This window comes from Schistocerca americana, chromosome X (assembly GCF_021461395.2).
Source record: "Schistocerca americana isolate TAMUIC-IGC-003095 chromosome X, iqSchAmer2.1, whole genome shotgun sequence".
Classification (NCBI taxonomy): Eukaryota; Metazoa; Arthropoda; class Insecta; order Orthoptera; family Acrididae; genus Schistocerca; species Schistocerca americana.
The window spans coordinates 258631828-258659352 of NC_060130.1; the positions used below are offsets into that span (position 1 = coordinate 258631828).

The window sequence follows — 27525 nt, forward strand, 5'->3', positions numbered from 1 at the left end:
TTTGAAGTAATGTCTATTTAATAAGGACCTTTCAGGGAAGGGAATGGCTGTTCAGAAAAAAAGTGTACATGAGCAACAAGTCACTCCAATTACAAGGCACCAACACTTTCAACATTACACATTTCATCCACAAAACACCAAATGTTTGTTCACTGCAGCAAGTCCATCTCACTTCTACAAACATATACTTTTCATAGACTGTCAATCCTTTAATGCACAATCCCACTGCCTGTACACTTTCAATTTCCCTCTAATCACTTTTCATACTGGCTCTGCCAGCCTATGTCAGCCTCCATCATTTTAGAATGGGCCATTTGAACTGTTCTTTCGCTGACTGGAAGACCTGTAAGAAGTGATACAAAGCACAGTTTAACAAGTGGAAATATGTCTTCAGATTTATAGCTCAAAATTATAGACAACCGTGTATGCAATTCTTATACATGAACAATGAATAAATCTCCATCAGAGCTAATTATGTGTCAATAACCAGCCAGAAATGGCAACAGAAATTCAAAGCGACTGATGGTACTGAACCTGCAAGTTGGCAGTGACACCACTTTGTCTGACACTTACACTGCCTCATAAAGAAGAAAGGTAATTTATAACTTAATTGAAAATTCAGAATTACCTGAGAGACAGTCTGATCACCAAGAGGAATGTCATCCACTCTCAAAGCAACTCTTGAAACAAGGGCAGATGGATCTGCTTCCATAATAATCCTGTACAGATTGAAACAATATACATAAATAAATCAGTCATCAAATATGTCAACATTTAAATGAAGCTGCTCTTAAAATAATAGCATGAAAACTTCCATCTGACTGTTGTATTAACATAAAAAAATGTTAAATTACTGCATTGGCCCAAATATAAGCTGCATATTTAATTTCGAGTGGGGGAAGAGAGCACCTCAGCAGGAAAAAATCTGTCACATCATCCATTTTCAAATACAGTTCACAATTTAGTCGCTCTTAATCACATTCTTTTATATAGCAATGCCAATAAGTTACACAGAAATACCAGTCTTCCAATTATCCTTCACTGATGTCACTTAACTTCATGCTAGTGGTATTTGTTTCATTGTTATCAGCATTTCTGTCACTTTTTGTCCTGACTACCTTCCATGGCACTGGATATGACACTCATTGACCCTTCTGATAGTAGAATGTGATGGAGAGAGAAACCACTCACACACAAGGCTAACTGAGGGCTCTTTAAACTTGCCATATGGAGTGAGTGCATAATTTCACAGCCAACCGGAGTCCTGTTTATGGGGACTATCTTCGAATGGTATGTTTATGACATCAAGCAGCTGTAGTTTTGAAGTCATACCTCCAGGTACAATGGGTAGGTATGTCTTCCAGAGTAAGAGTGCCAGTGCCATATTTGGATTGTCTCTCTTGGGACGTTGAGAAGTTTCTTAGTAAAATCTTCTAGCAGTCTCTGTTGGTGACATACTTCTCCACACAAAGGGGCCACTTCTACACATAAACCTAGAGCACCATACAATACTCTTAGAGGGTTCTGTTGGTAGTATTTTAAGGTCTCTACAATTTCCAAGGCCCTTAACTGGATAATGTCAAGAAATATGTACACGGATTTCCTCCTATCTTGAGAAAGAATTCCACAACTTTGGCCCTCTGTTACAAAGCACTGATGAAACAGCAGTTTGCTACTTATTTTCCAACACAATTTAACACTGCACATTACATCAATCGAAACCATAATACTGCTAGCTGTTCTACAAACACACTTTTCACACAACAAATGAATGAGTTTCAATTTTGCATGTTAATTGTGCCAAATTCCGAAGTTTGTTGATTATTTTTTCTGACTTTAGCAGTCTTTGGTGAATTTTACTCTTTAGCTAGAGAAAAATTGTACCTCTTCTGTCATGTAAAATAATGGAACTGCGAGTAAGATTATAATCATTTTTGGCACTAGTGTTAACAGTTGCATTATAATAAAAATAAATGAAAGATAAGAGTGCTGATGATGATTCTTTGAAGCAAGAAACAGATTCAAAATGGATACTAGATATAAGTTTCAACAAGAAGTTCTAGAAAGTAAACAAAGCATACACTGTTGGAAAAATTTCTTCAGTGCTGTTTGTGGGTATTTTCATTGAAGAGACACATGATTAACAAATTTTTAAGTAAGAAAGTTTTTATACTCTACACTCGGAATGCTGAAATGTTCTACAAGCACTGCAACTGCTACTTCTTCCTTTAATAAGAATAAGCACACAAGGATTTGAATCTTGTTCCTCCCAAATGTGTGTCCTAAATATAACCACTATCACCACACTCAACCTGCTTTAAAAATATGATATAGAATAAGTGTGAAAAACTATGTGCCTCTAATTTTAGGTCATCCGCTGCAGCATGTTTCAGATGATGATTGGTCATAATGACACAGCACAAATTTATACAACCAGTGCCCTTTAGCAAACAGACATGAATCTGTACAATGTATAACACAATAAATACAGGTGTGACATTATGCATTTATTCAATAGACTTTTAAAAAAGCTTACAATTTTGCATTGTAAGGAGGCTGTTGGTGAAGTTTGGGCCCATGGAGCAATTGTGATGATAATGAGAAGGCATTTTGAAGCAGCAGTTAATCTCATTTGCATACCACTATGAACAACCATGTCAGCATTCACAGGGAACTGCTTCATACAACATATTAACTTCAGTGCATATTATAAATCGGCTGAGGAGGAGGAGGAGAGATTTTTTTGTTTGTCTAAAATCAGTTCAAAATTTTCATCATCTATACATCGCATTATTGAAATTCCAAAACCCTTGGAACAAGGAAAACTTATTTCAAATCACAGTTTAAGTACAAAAGCTAGTTACATGCAAAGTGTAAGAATTTTATCAATTAAAATGGTGAACAACATTAACAGCTCTTCACTGTTCTTATTTCACGACCTCCCTAATATTCAACACAGGCAGGCGAAATTTCCACAAAATTATGTCCCAGAAGCTCACTTAATCAATGGAAACTCTCTCTCTGACTAGGTTTTCCCCAAGGCAAGAATGAAATATGATTGGAAAAACTGGCAGAAGAGAGAGTATTGCAATGGCCTCATTATATATAAGGATCATCACCAAACAGGATAATTAAAATTACAACTAATGAACACTGCTAACTTAGGAAAGTTTTCTGTATAGTTCCTTTCAAATATAAGTTACTGAGCCTGGTGATATCTTCTGATCTCATATTCTACCCAACTGATCACCGTTTGATATTTTGGTGCAGGTACTAAAGAGACATTATTTGTTTTTAATGTGTTACATTGTGATCTTTACAGCACTGTATTAGCAAGGATATACTGCCCTTCCCCAGGGGAATCAACAATATGCAACTCAGGAAGTGAGAATTATATTCTTCACACTAGATTTATGGGGAAAGCTGAACAAAGTGTGCCATCCTACACTATTGGTCAGAGACTAGCGGCAGCCGGACTAGAGAATTACCATCTCAAGCTTAGGCTGCCATTAACACAAGATAAACAGCTGCATTTAGAGTGGTGTAACCAGGAAGCATGGACTGTTGATGAATACTATCACATTGTGTTCACCGATGTATCGCAGTTCTATAGTACCCCAGATCACCATCATCAACAAGTATGGCTGGGACCTGGGGAGAGGTCCAATCCTTCCAAAGTTTTGAAGAGGCACAATGGTGTTACTCCTTCAGTAATGGAGTGGGAAGCCATCGGGTATGACTTCCGGTCATGGCTAGTAGTGATTTTGGGAACTCTGATGCAGCAAGGGTATGTCACAGACATCCTGTGTCCTCATGCATTACTTTATTACTTGTTTCCCCTTGTGGTACAGTGCCTACTGCCATTACCAGGGAACTGGAGACATGTAGCAAGTGATCTTTAAGCAGACCATGTGCCAGCGCATCATAATATCAATTTTCAAGTTGTGTGTGACTAATGTCTGAGATTTCTGAAACAAGTACTGTATGGTTCCTTTCTTACTATTTTGAAAGCTTGGAATATTTTAGCCATTTTTAAGAGCAAAAACAAATTCCTCAAGTTTTCAGAGGTATAAAAGAATGCCCTAGTTTCAAATTACAGGAGTGGGGAGGGGGAAAGGGGGAAGATTAGTTATCTTCACACATTAAAAAAATCACCATTTATGATGCTTTACCAATAAAGCAAACCACATGCGGCATTTTCTTTATTTGCAATACACTTAAAACGATACTCCCCCATTTTATGCTACCATGCAATCATTTCATTATTTTTGAATCTTAAGCTAATTCACATCCTAAGCTGAAAGCGCAGACAGAACACTACTTACAGAATGCATGGTAGCAATTATTAGCTGCATGTCTACACAAACAGGAAAGCTTATTTGTTTTCTTGGTTTCATACATTTAAAACCTAGACGAAGCTGATATCAATAAACACAGAGCTTTTATTGCCACAATTAGACAGATTCTCACTGTGTGAAAAATTCATTTATATGTACTCCTCTCCACAAACTGCACTACATCTTGAGTGGAGTACAATTTATTTTTATCTCCAGGACAGCTTTAGTTCCCCTTTCTCAACTAAACTGATTGTGAAGATCAATATCACTCAGCACAAATTTATAAATTTACACTATCATTCTATCTCACTCTTCCTGATAACAATACAGGGGAAAAATTACACAAACTTTTGCTCAAACTCATTTGTTTGAGACTGAAATTTTAAAATCAACTCAAATAAATGAGATCAGTGGACATAACTGGTATCAACTAGCTGAATTATGCAAGAGTGATTTGACTGCATCATCTTTGCTACTAAAATGGTGAAAAATCTAAATCCCTTCACACTCGGGATCTGAAATACCAGCTGATGCTTTGACCTAAACTGCAAATATACTGAGTGTGTGATGAAATAAAATTAATGACTTGTACTTTGCGATTACAATTATTATTTATGAAGGAGAAAATTCCAGAGGGATCATGTCAAAATGTGCTCCAGAAGTTATGCAGCACCACCACCAGCAGCAGCAGTACTAGTAATTGCTGTTGTTGCTGGTGTTGGTATTGCTGTCGTCCTTGGTGCAAGGACTTGATTCTGTTCATGCTAGTCTGTCTAGCACAAACCCCTTTAGCTCTGCATAATTACTGCACTCTACATCCAGCTGAACCTGCTTACTGTAGTCTAAAAAAATGTCATTTGATGTATTAGCAGTTCAACATAAAGCACCATTTGCTGCTTCAGATGGAAGGGCTTAAAAAGCTCACACAATTATTACCCATCAGTGATCTCTATATTACTTCCAGGTAGAACTCTGGTCACTGAGGACAGAACTTCAGCACACCTGCAGATTCCTATCTACAACGTCTGCCATTTTATACGTAGTTAGGAAAAAAAAATTACAATGTTATGTGTGTGATCCAGGATTATTTACTTGTTTCTGTTTCTGAACCTTGTGTCAACATGCAATGTAATAAGCCGAGGTAAAGCAGAATAAAAAATTATTTTCTTTTCGTGTCCTCGTGACACTTCATGGCAGCCATTTGTAGTTAGGCAGCAATCTATATGCATGCACAGAAAATCTGTTCATTATTGTTTAAAAAACTATACATAGAGTAAACTACAAAAATTTGAAGTAAAACAGTCAACAACTTTTCAAGATTTTTGCTAATATTTTTCTCCGTTACATATGACATAAATATTTTAAAAATATATAGCCTATGCTCATCCAAAAGTTTATTAGAATATCATTTAAAAATATGAAATAAATCAGCCAACAAATTTGAGATTTTTTACTGACGACATTCCCTCCCCCCCCCCCCCCCCTATATATATATATATATATATATATATATATATATATATATATATATATATATATATATATATATATATATATATATATATACTATGTCTGTCCAAATGTTTATTAGAGTATCACACAATAATTTCAAGTAAATCCGTTAAGAACTTTTTGATTTTTCTGCTAACTTTTCACCTTTGTGTACCATATTTACATTTATATATCACATAAATTAAAGAAATATGTATCCTATGTCCATCTGAATTTATATTACAGCATCACGTAAACATCTGAATTAAATTGGTCAAGAACTTTTGAGATTTTTGCTTACCTATGTTTCCTCTTTACATATCAAATTGATATTTAAAAAAATATACAGCCTATGTCAGTCCAAATGTTTACTAGCACATCATGTAAAATTTTCAAATACACATATACGAGGTCTGTTAGAAAAGTATCTAATTATTTTTGCGAACATATGATGGATCTGAATCTAGCGCACTTGCATGAACCAACCTTCAACTTTCATGCGCTTGAGTGAATTTTTTCCTGCATGCCAACAGTGTCAGTTGTGGCAAGCAGCTTACAGCTTTCGGTGATGGTGCTATGGGTATCACACAAGAGTGCCGGGAAAATTTGTGAAGAAAGTGCTGATGGCTGAGCAGAAACAACTTTGTGCTGACGTATCACAGGACATGCTGGACTCTACAAACAGTGACTCACACTTCGTCAACACCATAATCACTGGTGACAAGTCCCGGGCGTATGAGTATGACCTGGAAATCAAATCCCAGTCATCACAATGGAAGCATTCCTTGTCACTAAGACCAAAGAAGGCCTGTCAAGTGCACAGCAACGTCCAAGTCATGCTGACTGCTTTCTTTGACTCCTGCAGTTTGGTATACCATGTGTACACACCACAGAGCCAACCTGCAGTTTGGTACACCTTGCTTACACACCACAGAGCCAACCACCAAAGAATACTACAGGGATGTTTTGTCATTTACATGATGCTGTATGGTGCAAAACGACACACTTGCGGTCAACAGGAAACTGGCACCTCCATCACAACAATGCTCCAGCACATCCCTCACACTTTGTTCGACTTTTCTGATGAAAAATCAGATTCCTGTGCTTCAACAGGCTCCTTACACTCCTGATACGGCCCCCTGAAACTTCTAGCTGTTCCCCAAACTCAAGAGGCCATTGGAAGGAACACAATGTCAGACAAGAGAACATTATGACAACAATGAAAGCTGAGCAAAACTACAGTCTGAAACAGGTTTTTTTGGCATGCTTCCAACGATGGCGGCACCACTGGTAGAAACGTGTGGAGTGCTAAGGGAATTATTTTGAGGGTGATTAGGTGTCCAATGCTACAGGTAAGTCAGTAATTGGTACACATGGAAAGACAGCACTGATTTTAATCTGACAATGGCACATGCCATGTGGGGGATCATGAATGTACTGATAATGGTTTGGTTTCAACATCATCCACCAACAGGTAGTGTAGTGGCATAGCTATGAGAGTGCCATCTGTATCTACCCTTTAATAAGGAATGCTCACAGCCAGAAGGCTCAGTGTGGTGCGGACGTGTGAAGCAAGCAGGCAACCATGCCAGAGACACACTCATGTTACCTACGGCCAACTGACAGTTTGAAAGAGGTCAAATTATGGCCTTCTATGTGGCAGAATGGTCCTTTCAGTCAATTGTCACACAAATTGGATATGCTGCATCAGTTGGGCAATGATGCTGGTATCAGTGATCACATGAACATTCTCATACCTGTAGACGAGGTTCTGGGATGTCCATGCAGCACAGATGCCTTTCAGGGTCATCTTATTGCAAGGGCAGCAGTGGTAGATCGCACAACTACCACAGCACAGGTAACTGGGCTTGCGAGCCCAGATATGTCAACACGAGGAGGAGGAGACTAGTGTTTAACATCTCACTGACAACGAGGCCATTAGAGACTGAGCACAAGTTTGGATTAGGGAAGGATGGGGAAGGAAATCGGCCATGCCCTTTTGAAGGAACCATTCTAGTGTTAGTCCAAACAATTCAGGCGAATCACTGAAAACCTAAATCAGGATGTTCGGATGTGCACCATCATCCTCCAGAATGCGAATCCAGTGTCCTAACCACTGTGCCACCACGTTTGGTACACGTGAACACAAACTGTTGCATACCAGATATTAGCAGTATGACTACAGGCACGCACACCTCTAGCCCATCTTCAGCTCACGCCACAGCATCGATGTGCTTGGCTTGACTGGTGCCCTCAGACAATGACTTGGAATGTGGACTGGCACGCTGTGGTCTTTAGTGGTGAAAGCAGATTCCGCCCGCACAAAAGTGATGGTTGTTTGTGTGTACGATGTAGACCTGGTAAGTGCTCTCTCGTAGAGTGCATTTGTCCAAGACACAATGTCTCCACCTCAGGCCTTATGGTCTGGGGTGCGATAAGCTACAACTCTCATTCACCTTTAGTGTTTCTGGAGGGGAAGCTAACCAGCACTCGGCATGTGCAGAATGTTGTTAAACCTGGTCTTGCAACAAGAAGGTGATGTGTTGTTCCTACATGATAACATTTGCCCACATACTGCCCGTGAAACTCAAGGTGCTCTGCAAGACATGCAGCAACTTCCCTGGCCAGCACTATCTCCAGACTTGTCTCCAATTGAGCATGTATGGGATATGAAAGGATGAGAGTTGACTTGTGCGACTCGTCAACCAACAACTCTTACAGAACTCTGTTAAAAGGTCAAGCAGGTGTGCCACAATGTATCCCAGGATAGTATTCACCATCTGTATGAGCGACTGGATGCCCAAGTCAGTACCTGCATTGCCGCCTGCAGAGGCTACACCGTGTATTAATGTGGGTGTTTCAGCATGGGTCAATACCCGGTACCACAGAACCACAGGTGCTATTGATCTGTAAATGTAATCATTTCATGTACTCGATACATACTGCTGCAACACTAAATCTCTAGTGAATCTGAAACCTCTAAAAGGGTGTACTAATTTTTTTCTGGCAGTGTATGTAGCCTATGTCAACTTGAGTGTTTATTACAATATTGTGCAAAAATTTGAACAAAATCGGTCAAGAACTTTTTGAGCATTTTGCTAACACTTCCCTCATGTGTTTTATATGTATATATACATTTGTGTACCACATATATTAAAGCAATATGCAGCCCATGTCTATCAGAAAATGTATTAGAGTATCGTGTAAAAAATTTGAAATAAATCAGTCCTGATTTTCCATTGTTTGAAATAAATAAGTCTAGAACATTTGAGATTTTTGGTAAGAATGTTAAACTACAAATTGTCTTTATACAGTAGTACAGAAGTATCGATAGGTCAACATACCAACATTTGAATTTTGGTTTTTGTATTCCACCCCCACCCCCGTTAAAAAGCTGTAACGAGCATTCAAAGTTCTTAAGTAACATAATGAATCGTGCAATTTGACTTCCACATGCTATTCTTTTATTTGTTCTACCCAACGCACAATGCATCACACAGCATGTCTTTAAATTCAAACCATCAACGTATGAATCTCAGGACACAATAAAATCTCATGAGATTCGCATGTTTGATATGCACTGTGAGGAAACATTGCAAATTCTGAGTAGTATTACTTTTTTCTCTTCCCACATCACTGTAATACGGGAACACTACACACATCTGTGCTAGTTCATGTGTTTTATTCTAAAGTAAAAGGTATAACTGTGCATCACTCTTTTATTATGTTATGCTGAGTATTTATTATTAGTATGTTATTTTTGTGATTAAAGAACCATTCATGTATGAAATACAATAAATAAATAAATAATAAATCACTGTTATGTTTTATTTTTGGGCATCAATATTTTAATGTTCTTGTAAATCTTTGGGATAACTTGACTGAATGTAACAACTATAATGAACTGCTATACAAGATTGACAGAAAGAGCGATACAGTTATAGAGAATCAAACATTGTCGGTGCATGCGAGTTTGCCTGAACGCAGAGATAGTAGCGGGTCTGTGCCATGTCAGAATATAAAGTATGCCATATATTGCAGAACACACAACTTTCATATACTGTATGGACTGTACTGCATGAAGAATGTATTAGAATGATTCAAATGGTGCGAGCTCTTTGAAATGCTACGGGCTATACTGACAACATATACACAAGAAAGTTGGGATTACTGCTTCACTAAGCTGAATTCGCTGGTACGAATTGAACAGCATGAGTTTTATAATTTTTATTTGCAAGATGATATGTGATCCTTCAGGTTTTCTTTGTGTGATAAATTAGTGGTGTGCTTCCCAGGTATATAGCCAAGTTGTTGTTTGCACATTTTAAATGGATTAAGACAGTGAAAGCGCTTATAGCAATATTTTCATGCAAACAAAACCGTGAATGTTGACAGCCAGACCGCAAGTTGGCGGAGGTCACCCATCTGGCAAAGACAGACAAACTTCATATTCATATTTTGCTAGTTGATATGATTCCACACACTTTCTAATCTGTGAACTTGCCAATAAGAATTTTGTCATAGCAGAAATATTTGTTGTGGCTTAAATACCGACATTAATTAACTACAAGACTAGTTTCTTCTGACCGGCCTATTCATCAGAGTTGATGGACGAACGCTACTGCCATTAAACAGATTATACACAAATCAAGAGGATGTAATGTTAATGGACCTGCTACAACTTCAGAACCACCACTGATCTGTTGTTGACTCAGAACAGCATTATCCATCAGGCACAGACAACACTACAGTTTCGCATCACCATAAAGCCTTCCCTCTGCAAAGACTCTGAAAGCAGTTCAAATAATTTATATGGTAATTTTATTTTCACTGACTTCATCAAATGTTTCTCAATAAATTTATTTCCACTGTAACTCAAGTACCTATGTTCTAATTTTCCCAATACAACTATTTGCTGACTTTACCTTCCTTTGTGTCAAAGGACGTGTTTCAACGTGTGTGTTCTGTGATGTTAAGGAAATTTGCATAGTTATATGTTTTATTTTGTGAAATGTGAGCGAGCTGCAGTGTCCACCATTATGGTTCTGACTCCAACCAGCTGGAATAAAGTAGGTTACTTCCCACTGGTGTAAGGTCTAAAGGAAGAGAAAAGTTTGAAATCTGCAGTTGTATGATGATGTGAACTTATGTTTATGTCCTGGAACTCTTCACACTGCAACATTCCCAAAGTTGAGAGCGAGCTTGTTTCCTTTTTAGTTCTCTTTGGGCAATGTGACATGCTTGGCTTACTTAATGAAGATATTCACAGGATTTTCGTAAATTGGGGGTTTTGTTTACCAACTGCAAATGTGACTTTTACAGAACTTTGATATCGAAATGGGTTTTCCAGCTCTCAAGTGATTAAATGTTACTTCACTTAGCAAATTCACAATCGAAATTGGACAGTTTACTTCACATACAGTTTCCTAGTGACAGTATCATATTAGGAGTGCCATGTCACGGAAACTAAAAATTACATTATTTCCTTACATAAGACTATTGAGTAACAACACTTTGAAGTCTAATCTCAACAGAGCTAATTTTGTAACAACTGTCAGATGTTTTGTACAGTACTCTGGAACTGGGATTCCTTTGAAACTTAAAATTATTCCATTCCAAGTGGGAGATGTACTCACATTATATTTTTGAGAAAACTGAAAAGCTAGTTCACTGTACTTATAAGGTACAGTTATACACTGGTGTGTGTATTTAAGGTAAGTATGAGAATGACAAAAACAAAAATGTAATTAAAGAAATAAAAACAACTTCTGTGGAGCCAGGTGCAAGTAAGGTTTCTACAAACTTGTTGCACCTGCTAAACATTATATACTGTATCAAAATATAATGCACAAGATTAGAATGTTATTTTTCTGGAATCAGATGTGCCAATGGCTTTATTAATCAGCAATACACAGAAATTCAACTTTAAGTGAAATTAACTACAGTCATCTTTTTCAACACATTTAATATTTTACCCATGTTATCTGAAAATTTAAGAATGCAACTAAGATAGTAGAACAGATAAAAACCACTCCGAATAAGGTCCCAGTATATATCAGAACGACGCTTTACAACAACATAACTTATGTTGCATTATCTTTTCTTACATACATGCAGTTTTTTCTTAATGGAACAGGCACAAATCAGTTTACTAATGTTTATATGAATGATTTGAGGATTAGTAATACTTATGTACGTCACATTTCGGTTACTGCCTTGACCAAATGACAAATGCAATAATCGCTGTAGCCAAAACGTGCCATATGGAATTTTTCAGCAGTGATCTTTATCACAATTTTTATTTTACGAGCAAAATGGTCACAGAATAGTACACATTATTTCTTTCCTGAATTAATAACTTGCCCAATCATTCACGTAAGAGTTGTATAAGTGAATTATAACAATGCTGGCTCTGAAACGTTCAGTCATTTTGTTATATTACACATTTCACATTAAACCGAGTATTTTGAACTACAGCAAAAGCTGTACTAATAGTCTGAATTGTACTTTTAGTTAGCAGTTGTGGGACTGAAGTCTTTAAATACTATCTTCAATCATCCACACAATGCCACACTTTCCAGATATCTACAGATACAAATGTAACAGCTGTTCATCATATAACTGCATGAAATGTTAAATAGAGAATATTAGATTTATTTAACTTCTCAAAAAATTAAAAAATAATAATGAAAACCATTACTGCAGATCAACCTGAGTAGTAGCCCAATAACGACCCAAGTTTCCTCACATTCTCTTCACAAGCCCACGTAAGAGACGGAAGTTCATTAGACAAAAGTGCAGAGGCTACAATTAATATCTCTGCCAATAAACTGTGATGGGGCATGGTATAAGAGCAGATAATTAATATGTTTCCTACATTAGATGACCAATTTACTAATCTTAGAAAGATCTAGTGTATAAATACTGGTACAATGTGATTTATCCAGTATTTGCATTTATGAGGAAAAAAATTCTGTGTTGACTGCTTCTGTATCACACATTTCAAAAATTTAATTATGACACACACAGAAGAATCTTTCACAGACACATTAAAACTATTAGTAACTCGTCTGAACTACTTCCTGGCACAGCAAGAGGACAGAAGCAGTTTTATTTGACTGGATCATATCAATCTTACCTTCATTATCATTCACTACTTAACTGCATGTTATTAGTAAAATTTCTGGCTCTGCATAAACAAATGCACATCACAGGGAAGTCAATTATTTGGACTCCGTATTTTCAAACTAATGAATTGTGTCAACAATCATCTTCAATGACATTCCTCAATAGCAATGAACATTGCTCTGTCCCAATAATAACTCATTCACTCTATAATCATCTCTGCAGCTATGAAACTAAATAAGAGTTATATTTTTTTTTTGCCACAACTGAGCCTTTACACTAGCACACATTTTGATAAATGAAACACAAATCAGAAGGGCTAAACTTTACAAGGAGCTTTCCACATGCAGCACCTATTCGCAGTTTAGAGTTTATGTAGGTGACGTGTTTTCATATGAACTTGGATACAGCCAACGGGAGAATATTTTGTAGTAGCCATTAATGGATGTTAACTAGATACATCTTTATGCTACTATAAACAAATTACTGATGATGTGTGGAGAGCCCTTCACTTTTTCCTTTGGCCATATATAGGCTCTTACTGCTGTATACACACAGTACATTACAACAATATATGAACAAATATTATTAATGTTTTTGACTCAAAGGCAGCAGCAAGAATGTGGCGATAGGCTGATCTGTAGTGTAGCCTGAGGTCTGATTGTAGTGTAACTGGAGGTCTAGGTTAGGATGGAAGACAACAGTTTGGGTTATGAGTTAGTGAAGCCCAGGTAAATGAAATTTCAATCTATCTTGGGTTGAAAAACTGATCTGTAGTGTAGCCCATAGTCTAGGTTAAGCTGGAGGGTGACAAATTCATTTTAGATTGTTTTCTGTTTACTTCAACAAAGTGTCCAACAGGATTTTAGAAATGCCATGATCTGCCTGCACTCATTATTAAATTTATTTATTTACGGTAGAGCTGTCCACACAAAGTGAGTAACTTTAATGAGTGTTTCCAGTATCACAAGTCCATATATTAAATGAAGTAATTTGTATCAGTTCATCACTGAAACCAAGAAACTGTGTTTCAGATGAATTTACTAATCTTACAAGGGGAGACCACAACATTGTGATCACAGGTTTATTTAAAGCTTTTTACACCTTTAGTGGGCCATTAAATCAACATAATGTGCAAGAGAAGTTTTATGCATCTATTATGTAACTAATGTATCTGTGCAAGGGAGGGCTGGTCGTAATGAGTCGTGGTGGTCAAGCAGTTAGCATTTGCTATTTGCAAGTGGTTTCCGAGTGACACAATCGTTCGAATCCCTGCTATCACTTCCATTTTTAATCTATATTTTTTTCCATCACTGGTCACATTATTTAATTTATATAACATTTGAGAGGTAATATAACAAAAAAATTACCATTTCTATTTGCATGAAGTTTCAATTTATGTTTTCCATGTGTCTATGACAAATACCATCCCACAACATGTGATATTGAGAGCACACCTGACAAATTGTACATTACTCTTGTGGTCTGGCACATTGTGACTTATCATATTACTGATTGTGAATAACGTCATTCATATCATTATTTATCAAGGTTTGACTTGGGCTCTCTGAGCCCATCCATCGTCCTCAAAAAATGAATTACAAATAGCAAATAGTCAAATATTATGAAATTCACAACAACTTCATGAAAATGCATGTGTGTTTTCATTATATTACCTCTCATGTGCCAAAAATTAAATAATGTGAGCAATGACAAAAAAAATATAGATTAAAAAAAGTAAGTGGTAGGTGGGATTAGAACCGTTGCGTCGGCCACGTACCACATGCAAACCATGAACGCTAACTGGTTGACCACCACATCTTCTTACGAAAAGCCCCTTCACATCAGCTATATATAATAGATGAGTAAAACTTCTCTTGCAATTTTCTTGGAATTGCCAGAGTATTGCACCTTACTAGTTGCAAATTATGTTGCAGTAATGGCCTACTGAAGGTGTACAAAGTTTGAAGTAAATCCGTGATCCCAACATTGTGGCATCCCCTCGTTAGCATAAAAAGCCCAAAAAACTACATACATCGGTAATGAAAACCCCAACATGTGACAAAGACAGAAAATTAAAACTTGAGGTTAATTTAGTTAGTGTGTGTTATGCATATTTTCACCTGCAAACATAAGACTTTTCTATGAAAATTAAGTTTCACCTCATTCTTGCAGCTGATATATCAACATTGTTATGTTACAAATTAATATATTATTTCGTCCACTATCTAAATGAAATTATCTTGCTATGTCATTAGCTATACAAATCAGCTGTTTAATTCTTATGATTTCTTACAACTGACATTACCAAAATAGCCTGTCAGGTAAGAGTGTGGATGGCCCACTCAAACGTTTTACTTTAGCAAGAGCAAGAGTGTAAATTCAATATTAGCAAACTTTTCAATTCCTAACGATTCTTTGCCTGCTTGCTGCATGTAATTGCCGTACCATTTTATTAATTAACTTACATGTGAATGCAGAATTTACATTGCAGTTGTGTGTGTTAAATACTGACAACACAATCAGCACCAAGATATAATACAATCTTTATCATATTTATGTATATATTGGAGTATAGTACTATTCATTCCTCCTTTCATGCTAGGCACAGTGCAGCAGTACTATGGGCTAAACAAGGATGGAAAATTTATTATGAGCACTTTTCAGAAGCTGTTGTCAGGGTTGCCGGAGGGAAATCATATGGCATGGGGTGTGAAGATGACATTTCTGATTGGCATGGTATGCTGTGTAGCATGTTTTGTCACTGACAAGTCAAAACATTCCTTTGGCCACAGTTTGGTGGCAGCCATTCATATGAATAACAGCTGGTTGGTGGTCATGCCTATATACAACACTGCAGCAGGTATGATAAATGATGTCGCAGCTGTTACTAGTGGCCAGAATGATTGTAATGGCAGAATTCTTTTCACTCACCACAAGCATCTGGATTCTCGTCTATTGGTGATCTAGTTTTATTCTGTTACTTGCTGGTGGCTCAGTATGTACGTACCAGACTGCAACTCAAAAAATCTAGCATTTGATCCCCACTGGATCCACATATTTTTTCCTCCTGGATTCAATCCCTAGTACAACTTTTGATTTTTTCTATGACTGTGTGATTGATTCTTTCACTTCTTGTAATGATCATTTAATGTACAAAATGCCCAGCTGCACTCTGAAACAGAGTCTATGTTACACTGTAGGTCTCTTCGGGCTGGCTATTTCAGTTTAAAGGTAAGAGGAAAGTCAGGGCATATCTACTCCAACAGGATCATGTCGAGTACAGCACTGAGTTGTGGGCAGCTTTAGCTTTTTTTTATCCTGCCTTACCAAGCTTACTCCCCTCTAACCTAATGCACAACAGCCAACTACTTCAGCTGTACCTGGTGAGACCTTTCTCCTAGTGCAACATTCCTATATTTCTCCCCTGCTGTCCATTCTTTTGGTCATCACTCTGACATCCGCCCTGCTTACTCTATACAAGGCAACCACTTCCTGTACAGCTCTTTATGTTGCTTGCTTAGTGAAACTTTCACACTGCAGTTGAGTGCACACCATTTCTGAAACTTCCCAATAAAACTGTGTGCTGGATGGGGACTTGACCCTGAAACCCTGAATTTTATGGATAATGCTCATACTGACTGATCTATCCAGGCAACTTAAACTTTTTACTTAGAGTCTTCTCAGTACCATCATCACATGAAAAAAGAGTATTGTTACCAAAATTTTGATCAGTTCTTGCTTATAATGCTTAAATTCAATTATCTACCTTCCCAATCATTTTCAAAAAGATTTTGATTTGTTTGCAGATGTTCCACATGACAAGATTATTCATAAAAGTTTATTTTTCTTCACATCATCTACTTTTCAATCATAAATGAAGTAACACTCACCCCCCTAGACGACTAATATTTTGTGTACAAAAAGGTCACAAATTATGATTCTATGTACTGATTAATCACTCTGTACCTAGATATCTATCATTGATTCTAACTTCTCTAATTTTTCCAACTTTTCTTCATATGACTTTTTCCTATGTGATATTCAAATTAAGCATAAGAATGGTTCACTATGTATTAATTCCACTCCCTATGCCAGATGACTTTTGAACAAAAAATAATTGCATTAAAATACAATATTTCCAGCTTTATTTCATATTCAATTCATAAGTAGAATTCTTGGAGTCTTGTCTCCATTTCAAGTTTTTTTTTATTGCTCCTATTCAATATTGTGTTAATGTTCATACCTCATCAAATTGACCATGTTGTAGCTTCCCATAATAATCGATTCTTTTCTCTGCTATAGCTATTTCAATGACTAACTTTCGTCAGGTCCTCCTTCAAGCACATTTTTCTCATCCTCTGTGTTTTCAGACCACATAGATATTCTCATCTTCCAGCTTCTATCTGTCACAGTTGCTAATATTTCTTTCAGCACATTGTTTTCCACCTATGGCTTAGTTGTCAGCTACCTTTCCCCCTTTAACTATTCTGTTGCATCTCCCACACGCAGCACAAGGCTTTCTTCCGTCATTTAACTATTCTACAAATAATTTCGAAGTTTTGTGTGTGTGTGTGTGTGTGTGTGTGATTTTTATATATATATATATATATATATATATATATATATATATATGAGAGAGAGAGAGAGCGAGAGAGAGAGAGAGAGAGAGAGAGAGAGAGAGAGAGGGGGGGTCTTATCTTAATAAATTAATTAGGAAGACAAATATATTCTTGGCAGCACAATTTCCCCCTTTCTACACCAAATTATGATTACATAAGTAAAAGTGAGAGTCATTTTTTGTCCTAACACTGTGTTTGTTAATTCACCTACTGGACTTTTCTTTCCGAATTCTGAATGATTGCTAGTGATAAACTTTTTAATGGAGGAAATGTAGTGGGAAGTTTTTAGCATGCAGCGTTGCTTAAATAGTTGTTTGTGGGAGGTTTTGCGAGTATGCCAGGTGTATTCATGTTTTGAAGGAATCCCCATCACCTGTCAATTGCTCCCCAAGCAAATATCAGATGGCAGATATTAGAACCAATAAAATTAAGCAGTTACAACGAAGTTGGGTTTATGTTTTGTGATAGGGGCAACTGCTTGTTATGGGCCAAATTTCAAGAACGAAATGTTTTTTACTATAAGCACTGCAGATACAATACGGCACTGGATGTCATACCCTACTGTTTCATAAAAGGTATCGAAACTTCATATTATTCTGAACACACCATCACAATATTTCCAGACAAAGCGCCCCAACACCATACAGGGGAAATAAAACTATGCTAGACCTCAAACACCATCTTTAAAAGTCAAAACAGAACATTACTGGAACTGGAAACAAAGTTAAAGACTAATATTTCTAATAATATTTACCCTCCATCACAAATTTCATCCAGAGCCAGCATTACTATATCCAAGTTTTCCAGGACAACTCGTTTTTCCACATTTTTTCTAAGGATCTGACTGACAGCGTCATACAGGCAATTCAGTACACTCACAAGAATTAACTGAAATGATTCAAGAAATCAAGAATCAGTGTGTATGATAAAAAAAGCATAAGGTTAGTACACTGAAATACAAAAGTACTTGTAATTGTAATCAAATATATAAGGAAACTCAGAAAATGCATTTAAGTATGATACAAAACAGAATTTTACTCAAGTCATGTTTTTAGGTGTCTTATGGTTTCAGGTTACACAAAATAAAGAATGCATTAACAGGCAGACAACTAGCTCAGTTTTGGAGAGGTCAATTAAGGAATAAACTGCAGCCCTGTTGAAGCCAATTTGCTGTATCTCTCACCCTGTTGCAACTAAAATATTCGTAAAATCAAGTTGGCCATAGAGAGTCCAGCAACACTGTAGCTCATCTGTCAGCAGAAGGCTCACAAACTGCAATGTTTTTATGAAATGAAACAGCTGATGGTGCACACCAATACATCAGACACAAAGGAACTCCTATAGTGTTGCAGCAAGCAAATATCTGTTGCAGCAAGCAAATATCTTTCTCAATCTGCAGACCACATAATTTTAAGCCACTCACAAACAATAACACACAAAACTGACAATTTTTTTGCTTCTATACTATTATTTGGAATGTGTTTTTGACGGACTGATATGTAGTGTTGCTCAAGGCATGGGTCAGATAGGAAGCTGAGTTTGGTTGCAAGTTGTCGAAGTCAATGAACATGATTTTATGATAACAACTATATTCTTGTTATGATAGGTATTTTACACATATTTGATTTTTGTAAGTTGTTTTTGTCTGCCAATTTCACAGTATGATGCATCAACGAACTGGTGGTATCAGCAGGTTCGGTATCTCTGCAAACTATACGTACAAAAGTACCCTGTTTACATGGTTCCAACATAAATGGACTTGGACTCTATATAACTTTCTCAAAGAAAGTCCTACAGATACACCGATCATGGAAATTCAATGCCTGTGGCATTGGCAGACAAGATGTGAACACGGACTGAAGCTTTTCTAGTTTCAATTCACTGTGTGCTTTTCAGACTATGCACTGGCCACAACAAGCAAGAAAAACCTGTCTGCAGCAACCTCTTCTCCATTCAAAAATAAAGTAATGATTGAGTAAAGTCACACAAAATGTGAAACACAATATCTGTAAGCGAGAAATGATTCAATTCTTTTATATTTCAAGTTGTAATATACTTTTATTTCTTAATGTTTTCATTCCATTTGTATGGTCTTACTTCATGATTTTTTTTTTTTTATTACACTCTGTATGTTAATTCACCACTTTTAACTGTGCATAATCTTGCCAATGGTTGTATGCTCAATCTACTTTGATTCTGAAACAGTTTTGTATAAAATTAAATAGTGTAAAAAATCTGCTGCATCCATGACTATGTTGAAAGAATTTTAAAAAAATATTGTAGCTGGTCATTACATGTTAATTCTTACAAATTGAGGCATTTTGGAGGAATTGCTCAATAAAGTGAACATTTTGTCAGTAGTTCAGTAGCAGTGCTCTAGGGAAGGCAACAGAAATTATTTTAATTGTTACCTGATGATAGATCAAAGCTGCTGAAAGACATCACAATAGATAAGTAATAAAATTAATTACTGGTTATTGAGTTTTGTTGGGTAGGTATAGAGTAAAACCGGAGACACACAGTTCCCACAAAAACAAACTTGTAATTGAAGTGATTATAAACAACATAATCTAATAAATGAGAATAGGAAGTGAAAAGTTTGCAACAAAACATGGACCGAAATTAACCTTGATTAGAGATAAAACAGTGCCCAACCGGATACAATGGCTTATCTGTGTGTTTTTAAGGATGGAACCAAAGTTAGGGCTTAATGACTTGAGGTGAAGAGAGAGTAGTGGAACTCAGAAGGCCAACTTTTCATGGAAAGCTCTTGTAAAAACAAGTGTGACGATGGTGAAAAATTGCCTGAAATGATTCCAAGAATTCTTCAACGTTTCTCATGCAACACACTTCTACATAATTACAGCCCGCTCACGGAGTTACAACGATATCCACTGGGTTTCCCATTTTATACTGAGGCATGTAAGACTTGAAAGTATCTTCCATTGATTCATATGCTGCATTTGCTTCTTTCATACTAATAAGTGCAAAAGACTTTGTTCCACATCCGAAAGAAAAGACATTGTACATAGCTTCTTTGTTTCCAGAGTAATAAAACAGCATTACTCATTTTCTTTATCTTGTAAAATTCAGTTTACAAAGTTAAAGTTAATTTTAGTAAGCATGAAATTATACTGGTCTCTCTGGTTATATCACTTCCTTACAATTGGCAAGAGGACTGAGGATATGGTAATATCAACTTGTCTTAGAAATATATGAAGAACTGTACCAAACAACCTGTTATACTCACCTCATTCTCTTGGGAACTGCCCATTACATAGAAAAAAAGATCAACGTTTGACCTGTACACACATGTCAAACCATCCAACATTATAATTTCTGCATTAGCCCTGTGCGTTTTGGTGAAAAGATTTTTTTCAAAAGTTTTTTGCTCTTTCGCAGATGGAAATATATTTTTGTCATAGTATTTTGCAAGGATCCTATTTCCATCATTGTCAAGTATTGCAATGCCTTTCACAGTGTACAGGCTCGGTTCCTAAAAAATCAGAAGTGTCAATTAATACAAATATGAAAACAAAAAAAATTATAATTAGAAGGTAAATAACACATTGGAATAATATGTACATACACTGATGAGCCAAAACATTACAACCACCTGCTCAATAGCTTGTTTGTCCATGTTTCGAACAAAATACATCACTGATTCTGCGTATCAGGGATCTGGTAGGTTTGTGGAGGTATGTGGCATTAGATGTCTACACACATATTATGTAATTCACTCAAATAATGGGCCACTGATTTGCGTACATCAAGCGAAATAGATCACCAAGACATCAAGGCGAGTTCACTATAATGTTCCTCAAAGCACTATAGCAAACACAGTTCTGGCTCCAAGATAGAGAAAATTATAGCAATGAAAGATGACATCACTATCAGGGAAAACATCAAGCATAAAGGGATGCAGGTGGTTCGCAGCTGTGTGTCAGTGACTTCAATTACTACCATAGGTCCCATGCAAGCGCAGGAGAATGTCTCCCACAGCATAATACTGCTTCCACCAGCATGCACCCACGGCGCATTGCACATTTCGAGCTGCTGTTCACCTCGATGAGTGACTGTGCGTACAACCATCGCCCTCGTGATGCAAAATGTGATTCACCCAAAGAGCCGACACTTCCATTGATTAACAATTAAATCCTGGTGGCCCCGTGGTCACTGCAACCTTAAATGACGATGTTGTTGTGTCAATATGTGATCACATAGGGGTGGTCTGCTGCAGAGCTCCATGATCAATGATGTATATGAACAGTGTGCTCCAAAACACTTGCGTGTGCACCAGCATTGTGATCTTTCAGCAGAGATGCCACAAATCACCATCTTTTCCACTTTACAGAGCAAACAAGCCTCCGAACCCCATGTTTTGTGATGAGCATTAGTTTCATTGGCTTACTCTTTCCATAAATGCTCACGGCAGCAGCACGTTAACATTCGGCAAGCTTTGTCGCTAACAAGATACCCTTTCACAGGCTCTGCATAATAATAATCTGCTCTTTGTCAAAGTTGCTTTCTCAATGGACCTGCACATTTGCAACCCATATCTTCGCTAGAGTGATCCTCTGTCGGTATCCGATCCAATTACATACTTTTCTTATGTCATGCGCTACAATGTCAGGTGACGAGATGGCAAGAAGTCATTCGTGGTCTTCTCAAAGGAACCACGCTAGCATTAATCCTGGCACTACCAAGGAAGGGGCTTTATAGGCCCACTGACTTAATAATTACACGTTGTATCAACGTCCTTTGATAAATGAACTTGAAATCAAAGCTTGTTATCCATTACTGCATTTACAACTGAGTGCTTTTAGAATTTGTTAATTAAAATTCATTTATCTGATTTTATTCTCATACGCCTTAGAAGCCTCCCACCCATCAGTAACACTAGGGATAGATTTCAGGTCATTGTGGAGTATGTGGTATTAGATAAATTTAAATATTTAAAATTAAATGATCTTTTGCACTGTCGTCTTCAAACATATTTTTAAGAAACCGTTTTTTTATTTTCATTGTTTCTGGTACTGTTGAACAAGTGACATGAATAGACAATGTTTACGCTATAGTTCTATTGAAGGAGTGCTTGAAGTCTTGAATGAATCAGATGTAGATGAAAATGAAGTGGATGATGGTATGGAGATACACTGCCTGAGAATGAAGATGATGTTCAACCCAACCTACCAGATGCTAATAGCAACTTTTATAAATTCATTGCCAAAAGTGGATGTGAGTATGTTATAGAGCAATTTCGATAATATCAGTGTTCTGTACAAAATACGGGTCAACAGAAACATCCGATCTCACGCGTCGGCTTTGACCCGTGACGTAAGGGTGTTGTGGTGTGTGACGTCATTACGGCGCAGAGTTTGGTTTGTGAGTGTGGCGTGTTTGTAGATGTTGCCTCGTTGACGTTACCTTGTTTTAACGTCGTCTATGAGGCTTTTATCAGTTTGCCATTAGATTGTTCAATCTTTATGGTCTATATGTTTTGTCGCTACTCGTTATGTCTAATGAATCAATATTGTTTTTTTCTATTTTTTTATTTGTTTCTTTTTCTTATCTTTTGATTGACCTACACATTGATCTGTAGCGTAGCCCTGAATACGAGGTTAGGTTGGGAGTTTTTTTTTTGGCGGGGGGTGGGGTGGGGGGGGTGGGGGTGGGGGTGGGGGGGGGGGGGGGAGGGGGGCGCAGCCCCCCCTGCCTGGCCTTGAGTACCACTTGTTTATTATTATCTTTCTTTGCTATCAATGTTAGCAGATTGTTCTTGTGAAACCTTTGTGTGTGTTGTTTTTCTATGTGTTTTCGTCTTTGTGATACGTATGCAACGTTTCTATATCCGCCATATTGGAATTGTCGTTTCCGCTATATTTGTGACGTCATGGGTCAAAGCCGACGGGTTAGATCGGACGCTTCCGTATTTCCCAAAATATAGTGCGGGGCAGAACGAGGCTAAGACAACAAAGAAAAACTAAGTCTCTGTAAGAGGCTTCTCGACCAGATATTCAACACACTGATGAAATGAGTTATTTTGTTATATTTGGCACTTCCTAATCATGGGTTCAAATCATGATGATAAGATACCTGTCCAAGATTTATGGTCTATGCTTCAGGCCCGCCAAGTGTATTAAGGATCAATGAGCCCAACCAGATTTTTTGAACTGAGTAAAATGTTGAGGCCTGATGATAAGAATACAAGAGAATCCCGGGTCAACATGCTACAGGGAATACAAGAGAATCCTGGGTCAACATGCTACAGTGAATATGTCTTTGTTCCATGGTCACTGCCCATTCAAAGTACTTCTAAAAAAACTGAAAAATGTGGCATTTTAATTAGAATGCTGTCCGATTCCGAAACTAGATACGTGGTCAGCATGGACGTCCATACAGGAAAGTCTGGAAATGAACAGCATCTAAATGGACCAATGGATATTGTAAAGAGATCAATAATATCCATCAATCAATCAGGTCGCAGTGTTACCACAGGTGAGAAAGCAAAGTGACTGCTGTTGATGTTTTTGACTTATCACTGGGGTGATTAGTGAAGACTAATCTTTTTCTTTTATAACACCAAAAAGGGAAGTGTGGACACCATAGACTACATGACAAGACATTACAGCATGAAGAGAGAACAAGAAGATGGTTCACATCTGTCTTCTACACACACACACACACACTGATGCAGCAGCAATAAATACATATTCAACTTTCATCTAAACTTTCCAAATTGGAAAAAGAATTTAATGAATCACAATAGAATTTTTCTCGGTAACTTTGGTCTTGAATAATAAGGCCTCATGTACACAAACGGGCCTGAAATTTGTACAGGCTTCAGAGGCGGCATTACAGAAGCATCTGATTCCACCTGTCTGATTTGACCCATGACATCAATATGGTGGAAATGCCTACTTCCAGTGTATGCAAAGGGGAGTTTAGGGTAGGGACAAGCTAAATATACAAGAAAGAAAAACACCCCACCATCCCAAAACAAATTATATATATATAAAAAAAATTTATTTACAGCATTCCACTACAACAAAACCAAAGGAATCTGACATTTCCCTTGGCCTCTATAGCTCAACCGCAGCTATCCATATCAGAAAACCAACACCTACTACCCCAAAAAGTGAACTCTGACATTGCCCTTGCTCTAGATAACTCAACCGTAGCTACTGACACCAAAAAATCAACACCTACAACTCTGGAAAGTTGAACCAAAACCCCAACAACTCAAATACCCCATATTCACAACATAAATTAAAACACAACCGGCCTACCATAAATATACAACACACAAAATATTACAATTACTATGCAATAAAACCAAAACAAAAATTACTTACCAACAAATGCCTCCAGCAATAACAATTAGCTCCCCCCCCCCACTTAAAACACAACACACACATGTCCCTGATCTGAGCTGCAGGCACTCTCCTCAAACTATGTTGTTGCCACAAACTTGACATCTAACATATTCAGCAATAAGACCGAACATCTGCAGAAACTTTATGACAGACACCGTATCATCGCCCATCTCAGAACACAATGACACAGTCATGAACTTCCCTGTCATATCAATACCTTTAAAAAAGGAAAAAAAAATTTTTTACTTCTTTCCACACATCAAACTAATTAGACATAACAAAAAAGCCAAACACAGAAACGCCCTTAATAACGCACTGGAAAGACATCCACATTATCGCACCAACTACCTAAACTCAAAACCATGTTAGCATGACAACCCAAACTCAAATGAACCCAATACTACACATTAAACTCAGCATGTCCACATCCACCACCAGAGGGCACCATCAAATACATCATCTATGAACACAGGGTAAAAGCATGGGTGGACTCTTGATGCTTCCGTTGACCCTCAGAAGCCAGTAACAATGGCAATGGAAAGCACCACACAATGGCACCTTGCTGCACTATGGAACCTGTGCCATAAACAGCAGAGCTAGGAACATGTGGATGGTGCCAGATATTCTACCAAGAAGCTGCACCTAAAAAGTTCAAGTACAACAAGTTGGAAAAATCAGCTGTTACCTGCTTTCAGTGCCGCAAACACATCTGTGTAAAACACCGCAAGGGGACAGTGTTGCGTGAAAAATATGTCTCAGAATGAGACAGCAAATTCTGTTTGCTCCATTTAGTGGACTGAAATTAATTATTAACAGTGCAGGGAGAAAATTGTACAAAGTGAATTTGTCCTTATAATAATTTAATATTTACCTGGTATACAAAAAATTATGTATAAGCAGTTCTAAGTCTTTTCAGTGAGATCAGAATAAAATAAACCTGTTGGTACTACATGTAACAAAAATTACCTAGGTAATGGTAGTGTTAACTTCAGCAAATTCAGACAAAAACCCAATCCAGGATGCACTAAAAGTTACACATCCCCCTTTCATTTTTCCAGTCAGTTTATCACCGCAATCATATTTGCTACTCTCAAATTCAATGGATTTGCCACTCACAACCGAACTGCCACCTTCCAACTTAACCAAGATCTCATGCTGCACTACGGATCAGTCTGTCACCACAACCATGATTTCAGAAGCAGGGAGGCAGGGGTGGGGGGTCCAATATGAAACATAATTTAGCCCAGGAAGCCAGATGATGTAAGAATCCCCTCAATCCTGAATGAGAGTCCAGTGCATTAATATGACTTAGCACCTTACTCAGTACACGGTTATGAAAGGAAAGTGCCTACAAGGATCAAACAGCATGCACTAGAAGTACAATCAATGACATAACTAGAATATGGCACTGTAATATTACACTTCTGAAAAGTATACACACACGGACACCTCCCACATTATGTCCAGCTCTTGCAACTGAGTCCCTACCCTGAGGAGTTTTAATGTACTTCATTTGCAAAAGAAAAAAATAACACCAGAAACATTATTGTGCAAAGACACACACAACATCTGGTAAAAGCTTAAAAAGTACTCAACTGTAAACGAGGGTCTAGTACTTACAAACACATTCATTTACAGTGTAGAAACACTACTCAACTAGAAATGTTCTTAGCTCTGCTCTAAAATCTGTTCCCCTCTCCCAACTTCCTCATGCAAGTTGGCAGTGCATTGTAAAGAGTGATCCAAAGTGTTCAATGTCTTTCACAACCAGTTGTGAATGTTATAACTATGGCATCACTGCTGGTTTGCCAGTCTCCCTGTTTAGATTTTGTCATCAACACAAATTTTTGTACGTATAGCGAGGGTACAGTAAACACAGCAAACCTATGAAAATCACAATTTTAGTACAATTTCCTGCAACTGGCTGTACATGTAATTGGTCTACTAAAAATACATGTATTTTATTTATTTCTTTATATCATGGCAAGCTTCCTGTAATTTCAGCTCAAGTGAAGAACAGCAATTACATACCATGCTCCAAAAATATCACGAAAAACAGCTGCTACCGTATATAACCTCACAAATACGGAAGATCCGCTGTTAGTTATATATAATGAATTACAATGCTTTGTTCGTACTTGGAAACAACAAATTAAACGCCAAATGAAAAGGATTCTTTTGCATCAAACAAATTAACAGGGCACGACATTCACAGTAAATCCTACTGGTCGTGCGTATGTAAATAAGTAACGTCACAGATGAAAATAAACAATATGATTTCACATACACGCGGCATCTGCAAAATTCTGATAAATACTTTAAAAAAATAGGTAAACATACCATGTACGAACAATCCATGGTGTTCTATCACCCAAAGTTCCACGTCAGTCGTGTTCGCTACAGAAAGCAACAAGACGCCAACAGTGTTATATAATGAGTAACGAACTACACTTAACGTAAAAACCAGACAACGCTGAACTGCTAGCACCTTCCCAACATAAAAGTATGTTTACTTGTAGCTTATATTAGATTTCTTCCAACTACAACACATTTGTCCACAAAAAAGCAACGATT

At 37.3% G+C, this 27525-nt stretch overlaps 1 protein-coding gene across 1 annotated transcript; it reads right to left on the reverse strand.

Moving 5' to 3' along the window:
* On the reverse strand, positions 1–27525 carry LOC124555691 (coatomer subunit zeta-1). Its single transcript, XM_047129693.1, has 6 exons — positions 27440–27525; positions 27292–27348; positions 20826–21071; positions 18330–18463; positions 629–719; positions 1–343 (listed from the first exon to the last, which is right to left on the reverse strand). The coding sequence occupies exons 2-6, from the start codon at positions 27307–27309 to the stop codon at positions 296–298; spliced, it is 537 nt and encodes a 178-aa protein (XP_046985649.1). The 5' UTR covers positions 27310–27348; positions 27440–27525; the 3' UTR covers positions 1–295.

Coding starts and splice junctions, on each gene's coding strand:
- LOC124555691 (XM_047129693.1), bottom strand. Junction 18,464..20,825: donor GCAGTTCCCAAGAGAATGAG/GTGAGTATAACA, acceptor GAATCATTTCAG/TTAATTCTTGTGAGTGTACT. Junction 344..628: donor GTGATCAGACTGTCTCTCAG/GTAATTCTGAAT, acceptor CACTTCTTACAG/GTCTTCCAGTCAGCGAAAGA.